The sequence below is a fragment of the Synchiropus splendidus genome, chromosome 2 (assembly GCF_027744825.2).
Source record: "Synchiropus splendidus isolate RoL2022-P1 chromosome 2, RoL_Sspl_1.0, whole genome shotgun sequence".
In the NCBI taxonomy this organism is placed as follows: Eukaryota; Metazoa; Chordata; class Actinopteri; order Syngnathiformes; family Callionymidae; genus Synchiropus; species Synchiropus splendidus.
Window position 1 is genome coordinate 26,355,001 of NC_071335.1, and position 12,926 is coordinate 26,367,926.

Genomic DNA, 12,926 nt, shown 5'->3' on the forward strand with positions numbered 1-12,926 from the left:
TGAGTGGGTGGGTGGATGGGTGGATGGTGGGTGGATGGATGGGTGGGTAGGCGGGTGGGTGGGTTAGGGTTAGGGTAAGGGTTAGGGTTAGGGATGGATGGATGGATGGATGGATGGGTGGGTAGGCGGGTGGGTGGATGGATGGATGGATGGATGGGTGGATAGGTGGATGGATGGACTGTTAAGACATGAGACAAAAGTGTGAAAAATACACAGAGAGACATGTTTTTGGGACCCATGTCTCAACTCCTTGAAGGAAAGAAGACGAGGGTGGCAGGCAGGGGGTGAGAATAACAGCAAGACTATGGCGGTGGGAAGACGAAGGTTGGACAATGTAAGGTGGGATGATGGAGCAACAGGTGAACATGGGTCTGTTAAAGCAGGGTGGTGAAGGGTGGACTGAGAAGGTGGGAAGCAGTTTGCTGAAGACAAGAAGGTGACAGGCTGGACAATGATGGCAGAAGCGATGAAGGCGGGGAGTACAAGAAGAAGGGTGACGGCAGGAGGTGGGAGGCCGTATGGTGACAGTGGGATGATGGCAGAAAGGTGATTTGAGTCAACAGTAAAGGCTGGAGGATGCAGGCATGGGAGAATTAAGGCGAGGTAGCCAAGGCTAGACGAAGATGAAGGGATGGTGAAGGCTGGAGGACAGTGGCTGGACCAGGCAGACAGAAAAGGTGTTAGTGGTGGGAAGAGGTTTGTTTAGGTGGGACCAGTGATGGGCAGATGAGGCATCATGAAACAGTATTGCATGGTTCATGAAGCAGTTCCCTTATTTTCTTAGGCCACCAGATGATCTTGGTTTTGTGAAGTTTTTTTCACAGCTTACAGCGCCACCTGGTGGCCTCTGAAAACCTGGACACTGCTTCATGAAGCCTCATGACACCAGGTTAAGGGTTCTCTGTTGAGAATAGGTTTGCAAAGACCTTCTCTCCAGCTCAAGACGCAGCTCGACCTGACTCTGTCAGAGGATAAACAGGAGTGCTGACGGAGCAGAAGCCGGGCTTGTTGGGTCACGTTGGGTCTTTCTCCCTCACGCTCTTTGGTCTGCAGATGTAGAGACACGCTGCTCAGTGTGAAGACAAGAATGTGGGTTTGGGAGACGCTGAAAAGTCGCGGCGATCGCAACATGCCTTTTTCAATCGAGTTGATTTCCGTGATGTTCTGTGTTTATCTGGGCGCGAAGGTCAGAAGATACATGTCACCTCTGGTAAAGTAGATTCTGGGAAATGGAAGCCAGTGATTTCAGCAAAGGTTTGGAGCTCAGAAGCACAACAGCATGGCTTCTATAGAGGTGCTTGTGGGAGCCCACTATTCGGGCCTTAAACGGAGCCCTGAGGTACACCACGAGCTCTTCAATTTAAATTGAGGCTTTATGAGATAAGCCCAACCCACCACTCATCACAAACACTTGTTGCATAACTTTCATGTGTCTGGGATCCAGAGAAGCCCACAATGCACTGCAACACCTCTGACAGCAGTCGGAGCCAAAGCTTTAGAACAAACCTCTGACTGCACGTGGTCAGTCTTCAGAGAAAGTTGATCCTGTTTGACACGCTGTTTTGTGTGTTTTCGCTTGTGTCCTGCAGAGCTGTGGGTAAAACCTGCCTGCTCATCAGCTACACCACCAACGCCTTCCCCGGCGAGTACATTCCCACTGTGTGAGTCTCGCTCCTCTTCTCCTTTGTCGTGTATTTTATTTGATTTCATTTTATCTGTCAGCGCTTTATTCCAAAACACTTTCCTAGTTGGATGATTCTGATTCTCGGTGCATCAGAATGATGACATGATGAGAATGAAGTGCAGTTCCCTGTTTAAAAAAAAGAAAATATTATATATTATAATAATAAATATGACTTAGTTTACTGGACAATATGATGATGAAGCATTAACAGTTTTTCACATGACTCAAATATGGAAAGTCTGAGCTTAGACTCACAATTTACTGAGTGATATTTTATACGAATGTCATGAAAGAAAAATGCTCGTATTCTTGTTGTAAAGTCCATTTTCTGTCGTCCAGCTTCGACAACTACTCGGCGAACGTGATGGTGGACAGCAAACCGGTCAACCTGGGTCTCTGGGATACAGCAGGTCAGGAGGACTACGATAGGCTCCGCCCACTGTCCTACCCGCAGACGGTAAACAACGCCTCGCCCACTTTTACAACCGCACCTTGTCATTATTTGTTCCACTTTATCATCCATTTCAGCTTTCCAGTTTGTACTTACTTTTTATATTTATTTTTTTTGTCACAAAGTGTTACTTTTATTACCTTTTTTAAGATGGAGGATCAAGGGGAAGTCAAACAAATACAAACACAAATGCGCCATATTCTGAACTTTTTTTTCTATGAAACCTGATTTATTTTTGGGGAAAAAAATTGTATGTTGAACAATCTAAATTGGAACTCAATATATTGTATTTTTATTCATTCATTTGCGCTAGTGATTCTGACCTTTCAAACATATTTATTGTGCTTCCAGTCATTTCAAGAACCTGCTTTCATTTATTGTGTTTTTAACCGATCAGAGAGAACATCATATGGCACTGTTTTTTATTTAAGTTATATATTTCATGTGACTCCTGTTTGGAAATTCTCTCTATTTCCACACAAATTTCTAGATATTTCCTTCGATCAACATCAAAACCTTTGTTTAAAAAATGAATACACACATAAAGAAAGACAGAAATGGAAAAGAAAAGCATGAACGACAGTAGTTTTGACTGAGTGAACATACACCTGATCGCTTCATTTTCCTGGTCAGTCACTAAAACCATGAAGTTCTGCTGACATGACTTGATCTAGGGTCAACAAGTCTTTGTTCAGCAGCATGTCTGCCCCACAGCTAAGCTTCCTCTCACCTGATCTAACTGTCCCCACTGTCCTTTGACCTTCAGGACGTCTTCCTGATCTGTTTCTCTCTGGTGAGTCCGGCATCATATGAGAACGTCAGAGCGAAGGTGAGTCACGGAGCTCAGTCACTTCACACTCTGGTCATGTACATCCTGAGAGAGAAACCTGCCCACGATCACCAAGTCTGAACCCACATGAGACTCCACCGGAGCCGTCTCACTTTAGCGTCCCGCCCGAAGTACTGGAATTGACGCTGTTACCGCGAGAGGAAGAAATATTGCATTGAGTTGCTCTCAGTTTTAAAGGCGCCACCTATTGTCATGTTGTCAGTCAGAAGTCTGTAAAGTGGATGGATGCGTTGGTCGCGATTTCACGTCTGAAATCCTCCCTTCATTTCGATGTAAAGTTGCGCCTTCAGCGTTGGCCCCTCCCAAATCCATCATCGCAACGTTAAGAGCACGGCAGCTATTGACAACAAGGCGCCGGCCGTGAAATGCCAAGCAAGTTGAAAAGTAATGACACGGTGAAACATCGATGCAGCCGCGCGCGCCACTCATCCGTCAGTAATTAGACCACATTCAACCTCCACTGCATCATGGGACTCATACAGTGGCAGTGACAGAGGAGCCGAGACGATTCCGCGCTGTCGATGTAGACCATCCTGTCCCTTAGTGGCGGCTAATACGAGCCAGGTGAGTGGATGAGGCGGGAACGTTCTGAGACCTAATGGACTATACACGGCTGAGCAATGGTGAAAAAGCACTGACTCCAAACATGAATTTTAAACTGAGATCGCCCCCTGCTGAGTTATGAAAATGAGGTGCCATGAGGCTTTGACTCACCACTGCAGTGCAAAAAAACATCAACATTTATCTTGGTCATAATGTTTTGGATGTCGTTTTTTGTTGGATGCAGTGGTACCCAGAGGTCCGCCACCACTGCCCCTCCACCCCCATCATCCTGGTGGGCACCAAGCTGGATCTGAGGGACGAGAAGGACACTATCGAGAAGCTGAAGGAGCGAAAGCTGGCCCCCATCACTTACCCACAAGGCCTAGCTCTGGCCAAGGAGATCGGTCAGTGACCCCCGACTCGAGCACCCTGGTGGCTGAACTGACTGAGTGAGGTGGGAGGAGGATGTGGTGAACTCGGGAAGGGAGGGAGAGACCTGAAGCAGAAGAACAGAAGTGGTTTGTCCCTTTGGGAATTGAGCTGGGATTTCTCCAGTAGTTTATAGCATCAAAGCAAAGTTACGCAATATACACGTGACAAATAAACTAACAATGATACTGAAATTATACACAAAAAACAGGTTAAATCCCTGAGCGATTTCAATTGTGTGTCTGTTTGTAGATGCGATAAAGTACCTGGAGTGTTCGGCTCTGACCCAGCGGGGCCTGAAGACCGTGTTCGACGAGGCCATCCGGGCGGTGCTGTGCCCCAAACCCATCAAGGTCAAGAAGAAGCCATGCTCCCTCCTGTAAAAGGTAGGATCAACCGGATGTTGTTATGTTTCAATTCAACAATTCGGAATATGCTCGCCTTGCGCCCGATGATGATGTCACTCCCCTGTTCTGGGGTCATATTTGTCAAATGAAACTGCTATATTTGACTTTCGCTTGAACAGAACACACACTTTATAAAAGGGATTCTCTCTTGCTATTGGCCGAAACAGGAAGTGGCTTAAAGGAACAGGAAGTAGCTAGAGACTCTCTTCTTCATCTGATGTTTTGGCGTCAATGAAAACATCTGTGGTTCTGTAAAGAAGTCAGTGCCAGATTGTTCACATCTCGACATGCACATCATTGTGCAGTTAATCTCACTACTAACATGAAACAGTGAAATGTCCCCATCAGTATGGTGCACATAGTGTACTTTCACCGGCACACTCCCTCCGCGTCTAGTCCCGTCCAAAATGCACATCCCACAATCTCAGAGAGGAGGATTATCATGAAAAAAAAAACCTCTTCCAAACATTCAAAACCTTCTAAAACAATACCTTGCGTAAAGAAAAAAAGAACCCCCTAAATTGCTCACTATTTGGGGCCCTCCCCAGAGGCAGAACAATTCAGTACCAAGCTGGGGGCGGGACATCTGACTACTACATGGAGACATGTCCCAAAAGCTAAAGGAGCGAAAGGAGCTGGAAAGGATTCGACATTTTGTTTGATGGTTTTAACGCATCAGTCGTCACGAAATGCACTTTTGTCAAGCTGTCCCGAGTCATGACTCGAGACTGGACTGGACTCGGGACACACACCCCAAACCTCCACTTCACCTGATGCAGTGAAACCAGCACACATGAGTTTGCACCTCACGGGAAAGACAAAGAAAAAGACTGATTTTTCTGTTCGTTCAGCAGAAGCGTCTATTCTAGTCAGAGGAGGTGGTGTGAAATGATGCGCTGAAATGAGAACAGCATTTCAAATTCCAAGCCCAAAACACGGTGGTGTTGCCATGTGATGTGGTCTTCTTCTCTTCCAGGCTCCTCCCTGCTGATGGAGTCAACCTGACAGGAGGGTTTCATTCAGTCTTTCCTCAGCAGGCCGCATCAGTCCGGAAGTACAAAAGCGTTTTGATTAAGCACCGTGTCGCTCCAGCAGGCGTTCCTGCACAGATCCAAGCATTTCAACCAACAATCCACGCGGACGACTGAGGGGTCGCTCAGCAGCCAGTTGCAATCACCTGAGATCAGAGGAGCCTGTGGTATGACTTTGATGAGGCTGCCATGTTGTGTGTTCCCTGTGAGGAGAATAGATTTGTCCATTTCTTGAAGAAGCCTTTCTTCTTAAATGAGGTTAATAATAATCATATTTTTCAATGAATAAATAAAACAATGTTGAGAAAAGAAAAAAGAAAAAAAATTATGATCATCTCGAGATTATTTTGTAAAATATTATTAATGAAATATATTTATCATAACAGAACTATTATTATTATTATTACAATTGTTACAATTTAAATTCTGATTTTTTTTTAAAATATTTCTCAACACTAAAAAAGTGAATCCAAATTCAATTTAGAAACTATAAATACAAACTGTCCTTTCAGAAAATACACTTTTTTGAAATGATTTTAGAATCAATACCGATCAATATATAGATTTTTATTTTCATTTGTTAAAAAAAACAAACCCTCTCTCTCTCTCTCTCTCTCGTGAATGCAACTCACTTCTGATCTTGACGATAAATGACTGAAGTTTGTTTCTCACCGTCTGGTATTTTGTGTATAAACGCAAGCATAAAATGACATTTTGTGTGTGTTTTTTTTAAAGATGTAAGAACAACAAAATAAAGGAATTTAACTGGTGTTATTTGTTGTCTCATAAAAACGTGTTTAAACAACCGTCTTCGCTTGTTTCATGATGTTTCTAACATGATTTTCACGTATTTGTCAGAAGAGAGCAGCAGAAACTACGAACAAGACTGTCGACTCACGTCGATTGTTTTAATGATGAAAAGTCAGACACAGCGGAAAGTAAATATCGCGATTGACTTTCAGCTGCCGAGGCGTCAAGAGAATAAGGCAATTTATTAGTTTTTGTTTTGGTCTCGTCTCATTCATTTTATTCATAATATGTGTAATGGGTCTTTCAAAGCCTCTAGAAACTGAACTTTGCTTTATCCTCAGAGCTTGAACTCACATCCTATTGACTTAGGGAAAGTGGACTTTTGCGTCCTATACTGACGCCAAAAGCAGCCTTCAGCGTCACAAGTTGCCGCAACGCATGGGCAAGGAGCGTGGCACGTAGGTGGAGAGAAAAACCCTTTACTTCCTGTGTAGCGTTCCAGGTGGGGGTGTTGAAAGTGTAAACCTCATGCATCAGCATGCAATTCAGAAAGCGGCCACTGGCGTCAGTATCGGACGCAAAAGTCCTTTTTCCTGATATCAACATATGAGCACTATTCTGTTTTTTTCTGACTTTTTTTCTAATGCTATGACGTCATAGTCTTTCACTGCGAAAGTTGAAATCACCGCTTTCATTACAATGAACAGCAAACAGAGCAAACATGATGTGAAAAGGACGCGCTCCACTCAAAAGCTGCCGACTTCACCGTCGCCTTCCGTGGTTTCACTTCTAGACAAAGCACTTCCGGAAAAAAAGCAGCGAAATAGATTGGACGGCATTTTCACTCCACTTTTCAACGCTCTTTCATTTAAATAAAACTCTGTCATTCATGAGGCGGAACACGTTCTTCTACGGTCTTCAATCGAAGTCCGTCTCCGCAGCTGGGAGAGAAGATGAAATAGACAGGGAGATTGTTCTGTCGCAGCAAAGTTGCCTCCAAACACTGAATCAGGTGAACTTCCTGACACACACCGTCTGGACTTAATCTAACAACAGGGCCAGTTTATATCAGTAATGACAGAGCAAACCGCTGTCACATTAAGCTTTGGGCTGAAAGCTTGCTTGCTTGACATTTAAAAACCTCGGTTTTGTGTGCGGATGTGAATCATTTCCAAATGCCAATGGTTTATTAACGTAGACGCCCATCCATTCCTGACGCGGCATTCACACCCACCAGGACCGGGCTGGCTCCTCATCCCGGACCCAGGACCGACCGGGTTAGGAGGTAGTTGTTGGGTACCTTATTGACAAGGTACACGGAAGATCAGGCGTGGGAGGAGACCACAGGGAGTCCTATCATGGACCACTACCTTAGAGGGAATCTCTGGTTGGTAGTTAGAAATTGGAGCTCAACTTGTGAGAGCTAGAATATTCCAAATATTGGGTCTGTTTTGTACCCATATGGACAGGTACTTCTCAGAGTGCATTCATACATGTGTGTGAATGAGAGGGAGCCAAGTGGACAGGTGAAGTTACAGGATGCAGAGATAAAGAAGGTGGAGGATTTGAAGTACTGAGGCTCAACTGTCCAGGGCCATGGAGAGTGTGAGGCAGGCAGGATGGAATCATGGGAGAAAAGTGTCAGGTGTGATGTGTGACAAAAGGGTGTCGGCAAGGATGAAAGGGAAAGTGTCCAAAAGGGTGGTGAGGCCAGCAATGTTGTATGGTTTGGAAACAGTGGCACTGAGAAGAAGACAGGAGGCAGAGCTGGAGGTAGCAGAGATGGAGATGCTGAGCTTCTCTCTGGGAGTGAGCAGGATGATGATAGGATCAGAGGGACAGCACATGTGCTCAGGTGTTTAGGAGACCAAGTCAGAGAGGCTGGATGGAGATGGTTTGGACATGTACAGAGGAGAGAGAGAGAGAGCCAGTACATTGGTAGATGAAGATGTTGAGGTTGGAACTGCCAGGCAGAAGGTGGAGAGGAAGGCCACAGAGGAGAGTGATGGAGGTGGTGAAGGAGGACATGAGGTTTGTAGGTTTGAGAGAAGAGGAAGCAGAGGACAGGGGGAGATGGAGGAAGATGATCCGGAGAAGCTGAAAGAAAAAGACTGTTTCTCGGCACAGGCCACCTGAGAGGGCTGATTTAGTGTTGCCCCTGTTCAAACATGGAGCGAACTGACTAATCCCCAGAGTGCACTGTCGTAACAGAGATGAGACTCCAGAGAAGCTCAAGTATCTTGTACGCAAATGATTGGTGTGTCATGATGAAGAAAGAGCCGATAAGACGACAAAACTGTTTTGACAAAACAGTTGTTTTTCTCACCTCCTGACTGAACCGGGGTGGGTTTGTTAAATCTTGATCTCATTCTGAAGAGGGGGAGAAGCTCAGTCATCAGGGAGGGACTCACAGCAGAACTGCTTCTTCTCCACACCCACCTGGTCAGATGTTCCAAGCATGTGCAGCTGAAGGCTTGGCATCTGCAAGAAGAGGATTTCTGGCAAGCGGGGAATCTAGGCTTCTTTCCCTTAGCTGCTGCCTCCGTGACCTGGACACGCAGGACGGATGGACGGAGGGTCAACTCTCAGAGCATTTGAACACAAGTGAGGCATCAAAATTGACCATGTAGTTTTTATCATGTCAGCGTTGCTCTTAATGTGTGAGCGTGGTTTTAAACTTGTCGACAGCTGTAACAAAAGACACATTTCTGTTTTTACTGCAACAGACAACGTCATCGTAATGAGAGAGAATTCAACTCACCATGACCAGAATCCTTTCACAGTCACCTTGTTCTCGTGTCACGACTCTGGCGGCAGGTGAGGACGAGTGGCGATCGGTGCTTCACCAAAACAGTGCTTCATCAATGCGCGTTGGTTCTGAGCCCTGAGCCCCGTCAGAGATCAAGTGACTTGTCAAAGCGAAATAAAAAGCTTCTGGTCTGTGGCCTTTTCAGGCCGGATTATCGCTGATCCGATGATCACAGCGAAGCCCCGGCTGACAGGTTTGATAAGGGAAACTCAGCGTTTAATGGAGTTGAAGATCAAGCAGGAGCCGTGTAGAGCGCACGTCTCTTCGCCGACCGATCTCCGACAGCTCCGACGGCACCTGACTCCCTGACCCCAGGCTCTGATCAGGTGTGGCTTGAGTCTAATAGCAGAGCAGAAAAACAACGCTGTTCCCTTGATTGAAAACATTGATCAGATCAAGTGAGAGCGAAACCTGCGCGCGGAATACTGAGAGGTTCACGCTCATTTTGTGCTCAAAACTCCGGCATTTCCCTCTGAAAATGACCTCATTCGCTCAGGAAGCTGAAGCCCATCACATACACAGACGCTGGAGAGTCGGATACCGACGGACGGACGGACGGAGGTGTCACCACGATGGCTCTGATGGTGACATCTTAATGGACAAGCAGACAGCTGGGGTCTGTCATTGAACGCTCCAAGTGTCAGACACCCCTGCACTTAGGAGAATTGTTCATGCTTCAAAATGCGCTGCCCTGGACGCTGACATGTCTCATTGGAAGGGTCGGTTGCCTGGCAATGGCTCCAGCGGGGGAATGTGTGGAGGGCGGCTTTGTGTGTAGCAATGAGAGTCAGGTCGAGGTGTCACTGGAGGTGAGACTTTAATGAGTGAATTACAACAACTAAATACATGTTAAAATATTTAAGCCTTTAATTGTTGTAAGAGAATTTAAGAGTTTGCTCTCCAGACAACAGGGAACCTTTGTCAGTGCAGGAGTTCCTGCTCCACTGATCCCACTGATGCACAAGACACGTGGCAGCTAGGATGAGAACAACAGCAACAAACATGGAGGAATCCCTGAGCAAAAGCAAACAAAAGCTTCTGTTTGCTTTTGTTCAGGGAGGTTTTTCTCTACACAGTGTCCAGGGTTTCCACCACTCTGAATGAATTTATAAAACTGAAATTCTTATTGAACTATTTCCAAGACATGAAAAGAGCTTTAGTTTAAGTAACATGATATAAAAACTTGAATGTAGCCAGCATGGTGATTTATTGTGCTATTGTCAAACTGATGTTGTTTAAATGTCTGACTGAGCGGGCATGAACAATGTCTCACGAGATTATCCAGTTTATATCTTGCATTTCTCTGACCTATCCACTGCCAATTCTGCCTTTTCTGTTTGCCTGGTGTGTTGCCGCGGTGTGTTTTGTGTTTCACACTTGGTGGACGAGATTCGAGATCAGTGGGGACATCATCTTGACTTGTGACTCGCATACGCTGAGGAATGAACACAACAAGAATGAGACGAAATAAAATGGTCACGACCAAGTTGGAAAAAAGGAGATTTTATTTTATTTTATTTTATTTTGATTCGAACTGTATCTTATAGAATGTGTTGCATTGTGTTGTCACTTCATTACAGTGAAGGTGTAAATTCTCTATTCCTTTCAACTCTAGCGATAGATACATGTGTCGTGTTGATGTGCTTTTATGTCCTGGAGAAACTTATGACGCAATGAAGGAATTGACCCCAGTTGTCCTGTGGAAACACACAAAAAAACGGTGTGTTTGGCTGATGCTCCTTGGCTCCTGGTCTAAATGTGGGCTCTGAAATTGACTGGCTGTGGGTGCAGTTTTTTGTTCCAACCCATCAAAGGCTGGAATCAGTCGGCTGCTTGTTTGGTTGCCTCCGCAGTGGCCCTTTGTTTGGAACAATTGAACGGTCTGAGCGACTGCGGAGCAACGTCGACCGCTTCATTTGACTCGACCGGCTCTAGTCAGCCACCCAGCCCTGCTCCAGCTAATTCAAGGTCTCTTTGAAGCCCCGGCACAAATTGACCCGAGGATTAGTCCTTTTCAGAAAGGCCCGGTGGACCGGGCTTCTGTCTGTCCACTCGCTCGGACACGCAGACAGTGGGGGCCTTGACTCTCCGTCACATCATCAGACGTCTCTGGTCTGACAACTCGGTAATGAGACGCCTTCCTGGATGATTTTCACCTGCCGTGTCGTCCTCATTACCAGACTCTGCTGTCTGCTGACGTGTCACCAACGCATGCTTTGATTTCTGCGTGGCTCCATTTCATCGCAGCTCGGTCACATCTCCGTCAGGTTCACACCACGGCAGCACGTAAACATGGAGCAAACCTGAGCGCAAAGAAGTTCATTCAAGTGTACACACCGATCATTTGCGAGTATAGTTATTTTATAGTGAAACTGAGGAAGTATACTTGAAGTTTACTTTTGACTTACTACATGTGAAATACTTAAAAGTACAGTACACTCTTGAATTATGACATCACAAATTCACCATATATACAGTATATACATATATATTCAGGAATGTACTGTACGACTTTTAAGTATTTCACATGGAGTAAGTCAAAAGTAAACTTCAAGACCAAACTCTAGAGGAACAGCCACCTGCAGCAGACACTCTACATTCACTCCTACAAAAGACTATTTTAAGGCTCGGAACGCATCATTTCTTTTTCCATTCATTGTAATGGAAAAAGTCGATTCAGATTTCTTCTCGAACAGCGGCGTGGAACAGATTGTGGTCGAGAACCCAGGTACCACTGTGTATGGTTTGGATACACATGACTGAAGGAAGCCTCCTCAGTTTTCGGGGGTCAGACCAGCCATTTGACCTGGCAACAGATGAGCAGTTGAAGAGAAAAATAGCCAGAAATCAATCTCGAGACGGAGACATCTGTGGTTAAAGAAAGAGAGATGTGACCTCCACTCATCAGCCTGGCCCCTGGGGCGAGACTCAAACCCCTGGAGCGCCGTATCGCTCACTCGCTGTGGTCTGACAGTTTGATTACGGGGGCCATAAAGTCTCCTCAGCTCCAGCAGGAGCCACGTCCACATACTGCAGCACCTTCACACTGAGCCACAGCCTCTGTCTTTCCTTATATTTCATATTATATATTTCAATATTTCCCTCAAAAGCTTGACCAGTGATTTACAGCCAAAACATTGCGACCAGAAGCTTGAAAAGGTTGAAGCGTCCTTGTCAATAAAAATATTCAGGATGGGATCGTGGTGGTTCATTGGGTGCTTTAAGTCAGTCTCCTCCACCTGAACTTATCTCAACTCCCAATGAGCATCTTCAACTCAGCCTTTCCCAACTCTGGTCACAGAAAAAAAGGAGCTTATTCTACTCGTCGTTGGATGCGTGCGCGCACCCGCAGAGCTCTGCGTGCGCGCGCAGCAGCATCGTCGCGCCTGGAGCCGACACCGTTCTCACTTCTTTTTTGCTTCATTCAGAGTTTGGAAAGAAGAAGCGGAGGCTCCGGTGAGAGGAGGTGAGCTACTTTTCTTCTCAGTCACAATAAAAACGGCGTAAATTCTATAAACACACAACCGAAAACGATGTACCGTTGACTGACTGATGCCGTCCTCCCTGGTCAGGACACTCTCTGACTGTCAGTCGCTCCTTTTTTGATTCATCCTTCATCACTTTTTTATATAATAATATTCTTAAGTATTATATTTCAAAGATTTGACGGTTTCATACATGTTTTTTTTTTTTTTTTTAGCAGTAAAAACTGTGCGTTTGGATTCCAGAATGGAGTGTGCGTGCGTGATAGAAACGTGTGTTTGTAGCGGTTATATGAAGTGTTTTTTTCTGTGGAAATGCAGTTTTTACTGCGGTGCGCGATGATGTGTTGACCGGTATCAACAAGTGTATCTGCGCCAGATGCGTGCGTGTGCGCATACAACAGCGCGTGCGTGTGGAAACAGCGAACGATCATCAGCACTGTGAAATATTAATGCGAAATAATTCGTGTGGGCATGGGTTCATAATAAC

The 12,926-nt window shown here is 45.5% G+C and overlaps 1 protein-coding gene across 1 annotated transcript in view; it reads left to right on the forward strand.

Annotated features, from left to right (window-relative positions):
- Nucleotides 1-6,165, forward strand: part of LOC128753616 (ras-related C3 botulinum toxin substrate 2) — a 9,410-nt gene extending 3,245 nt beyond the window's left edge. Inside the window, exons 2-7 of the mRNA XM_053855407.1 lie at nt 1,590-1,661; nt 2,024-2,141; nt 2,902-2,964; nt 3,773-3,932; nt 4,210-4,343; nt 5,341-6,165. Coding sequence (XP_053711382.1) covers nt 1,590-1,661; nt 2,024-2,141; nt 2,902-2,964; nt 3,773-3,932; nt 4,210-4,340 — 544 coding nt within the window. The 3' untranslated portion in view covers nt 4,341-4,343; nt 5,341-6,165. The remainder of the gene's footprint in view (nt 1-1,589; nt 1,662-2,023; nt 2,142-2,901; nt 2,965-3,772; nt 3,933-4,209; nt 4,344-5,340) is intronic.
- The last annotated feature ends 6,761 nt before the right edge of the window (nt 6,166-12,926 follow it).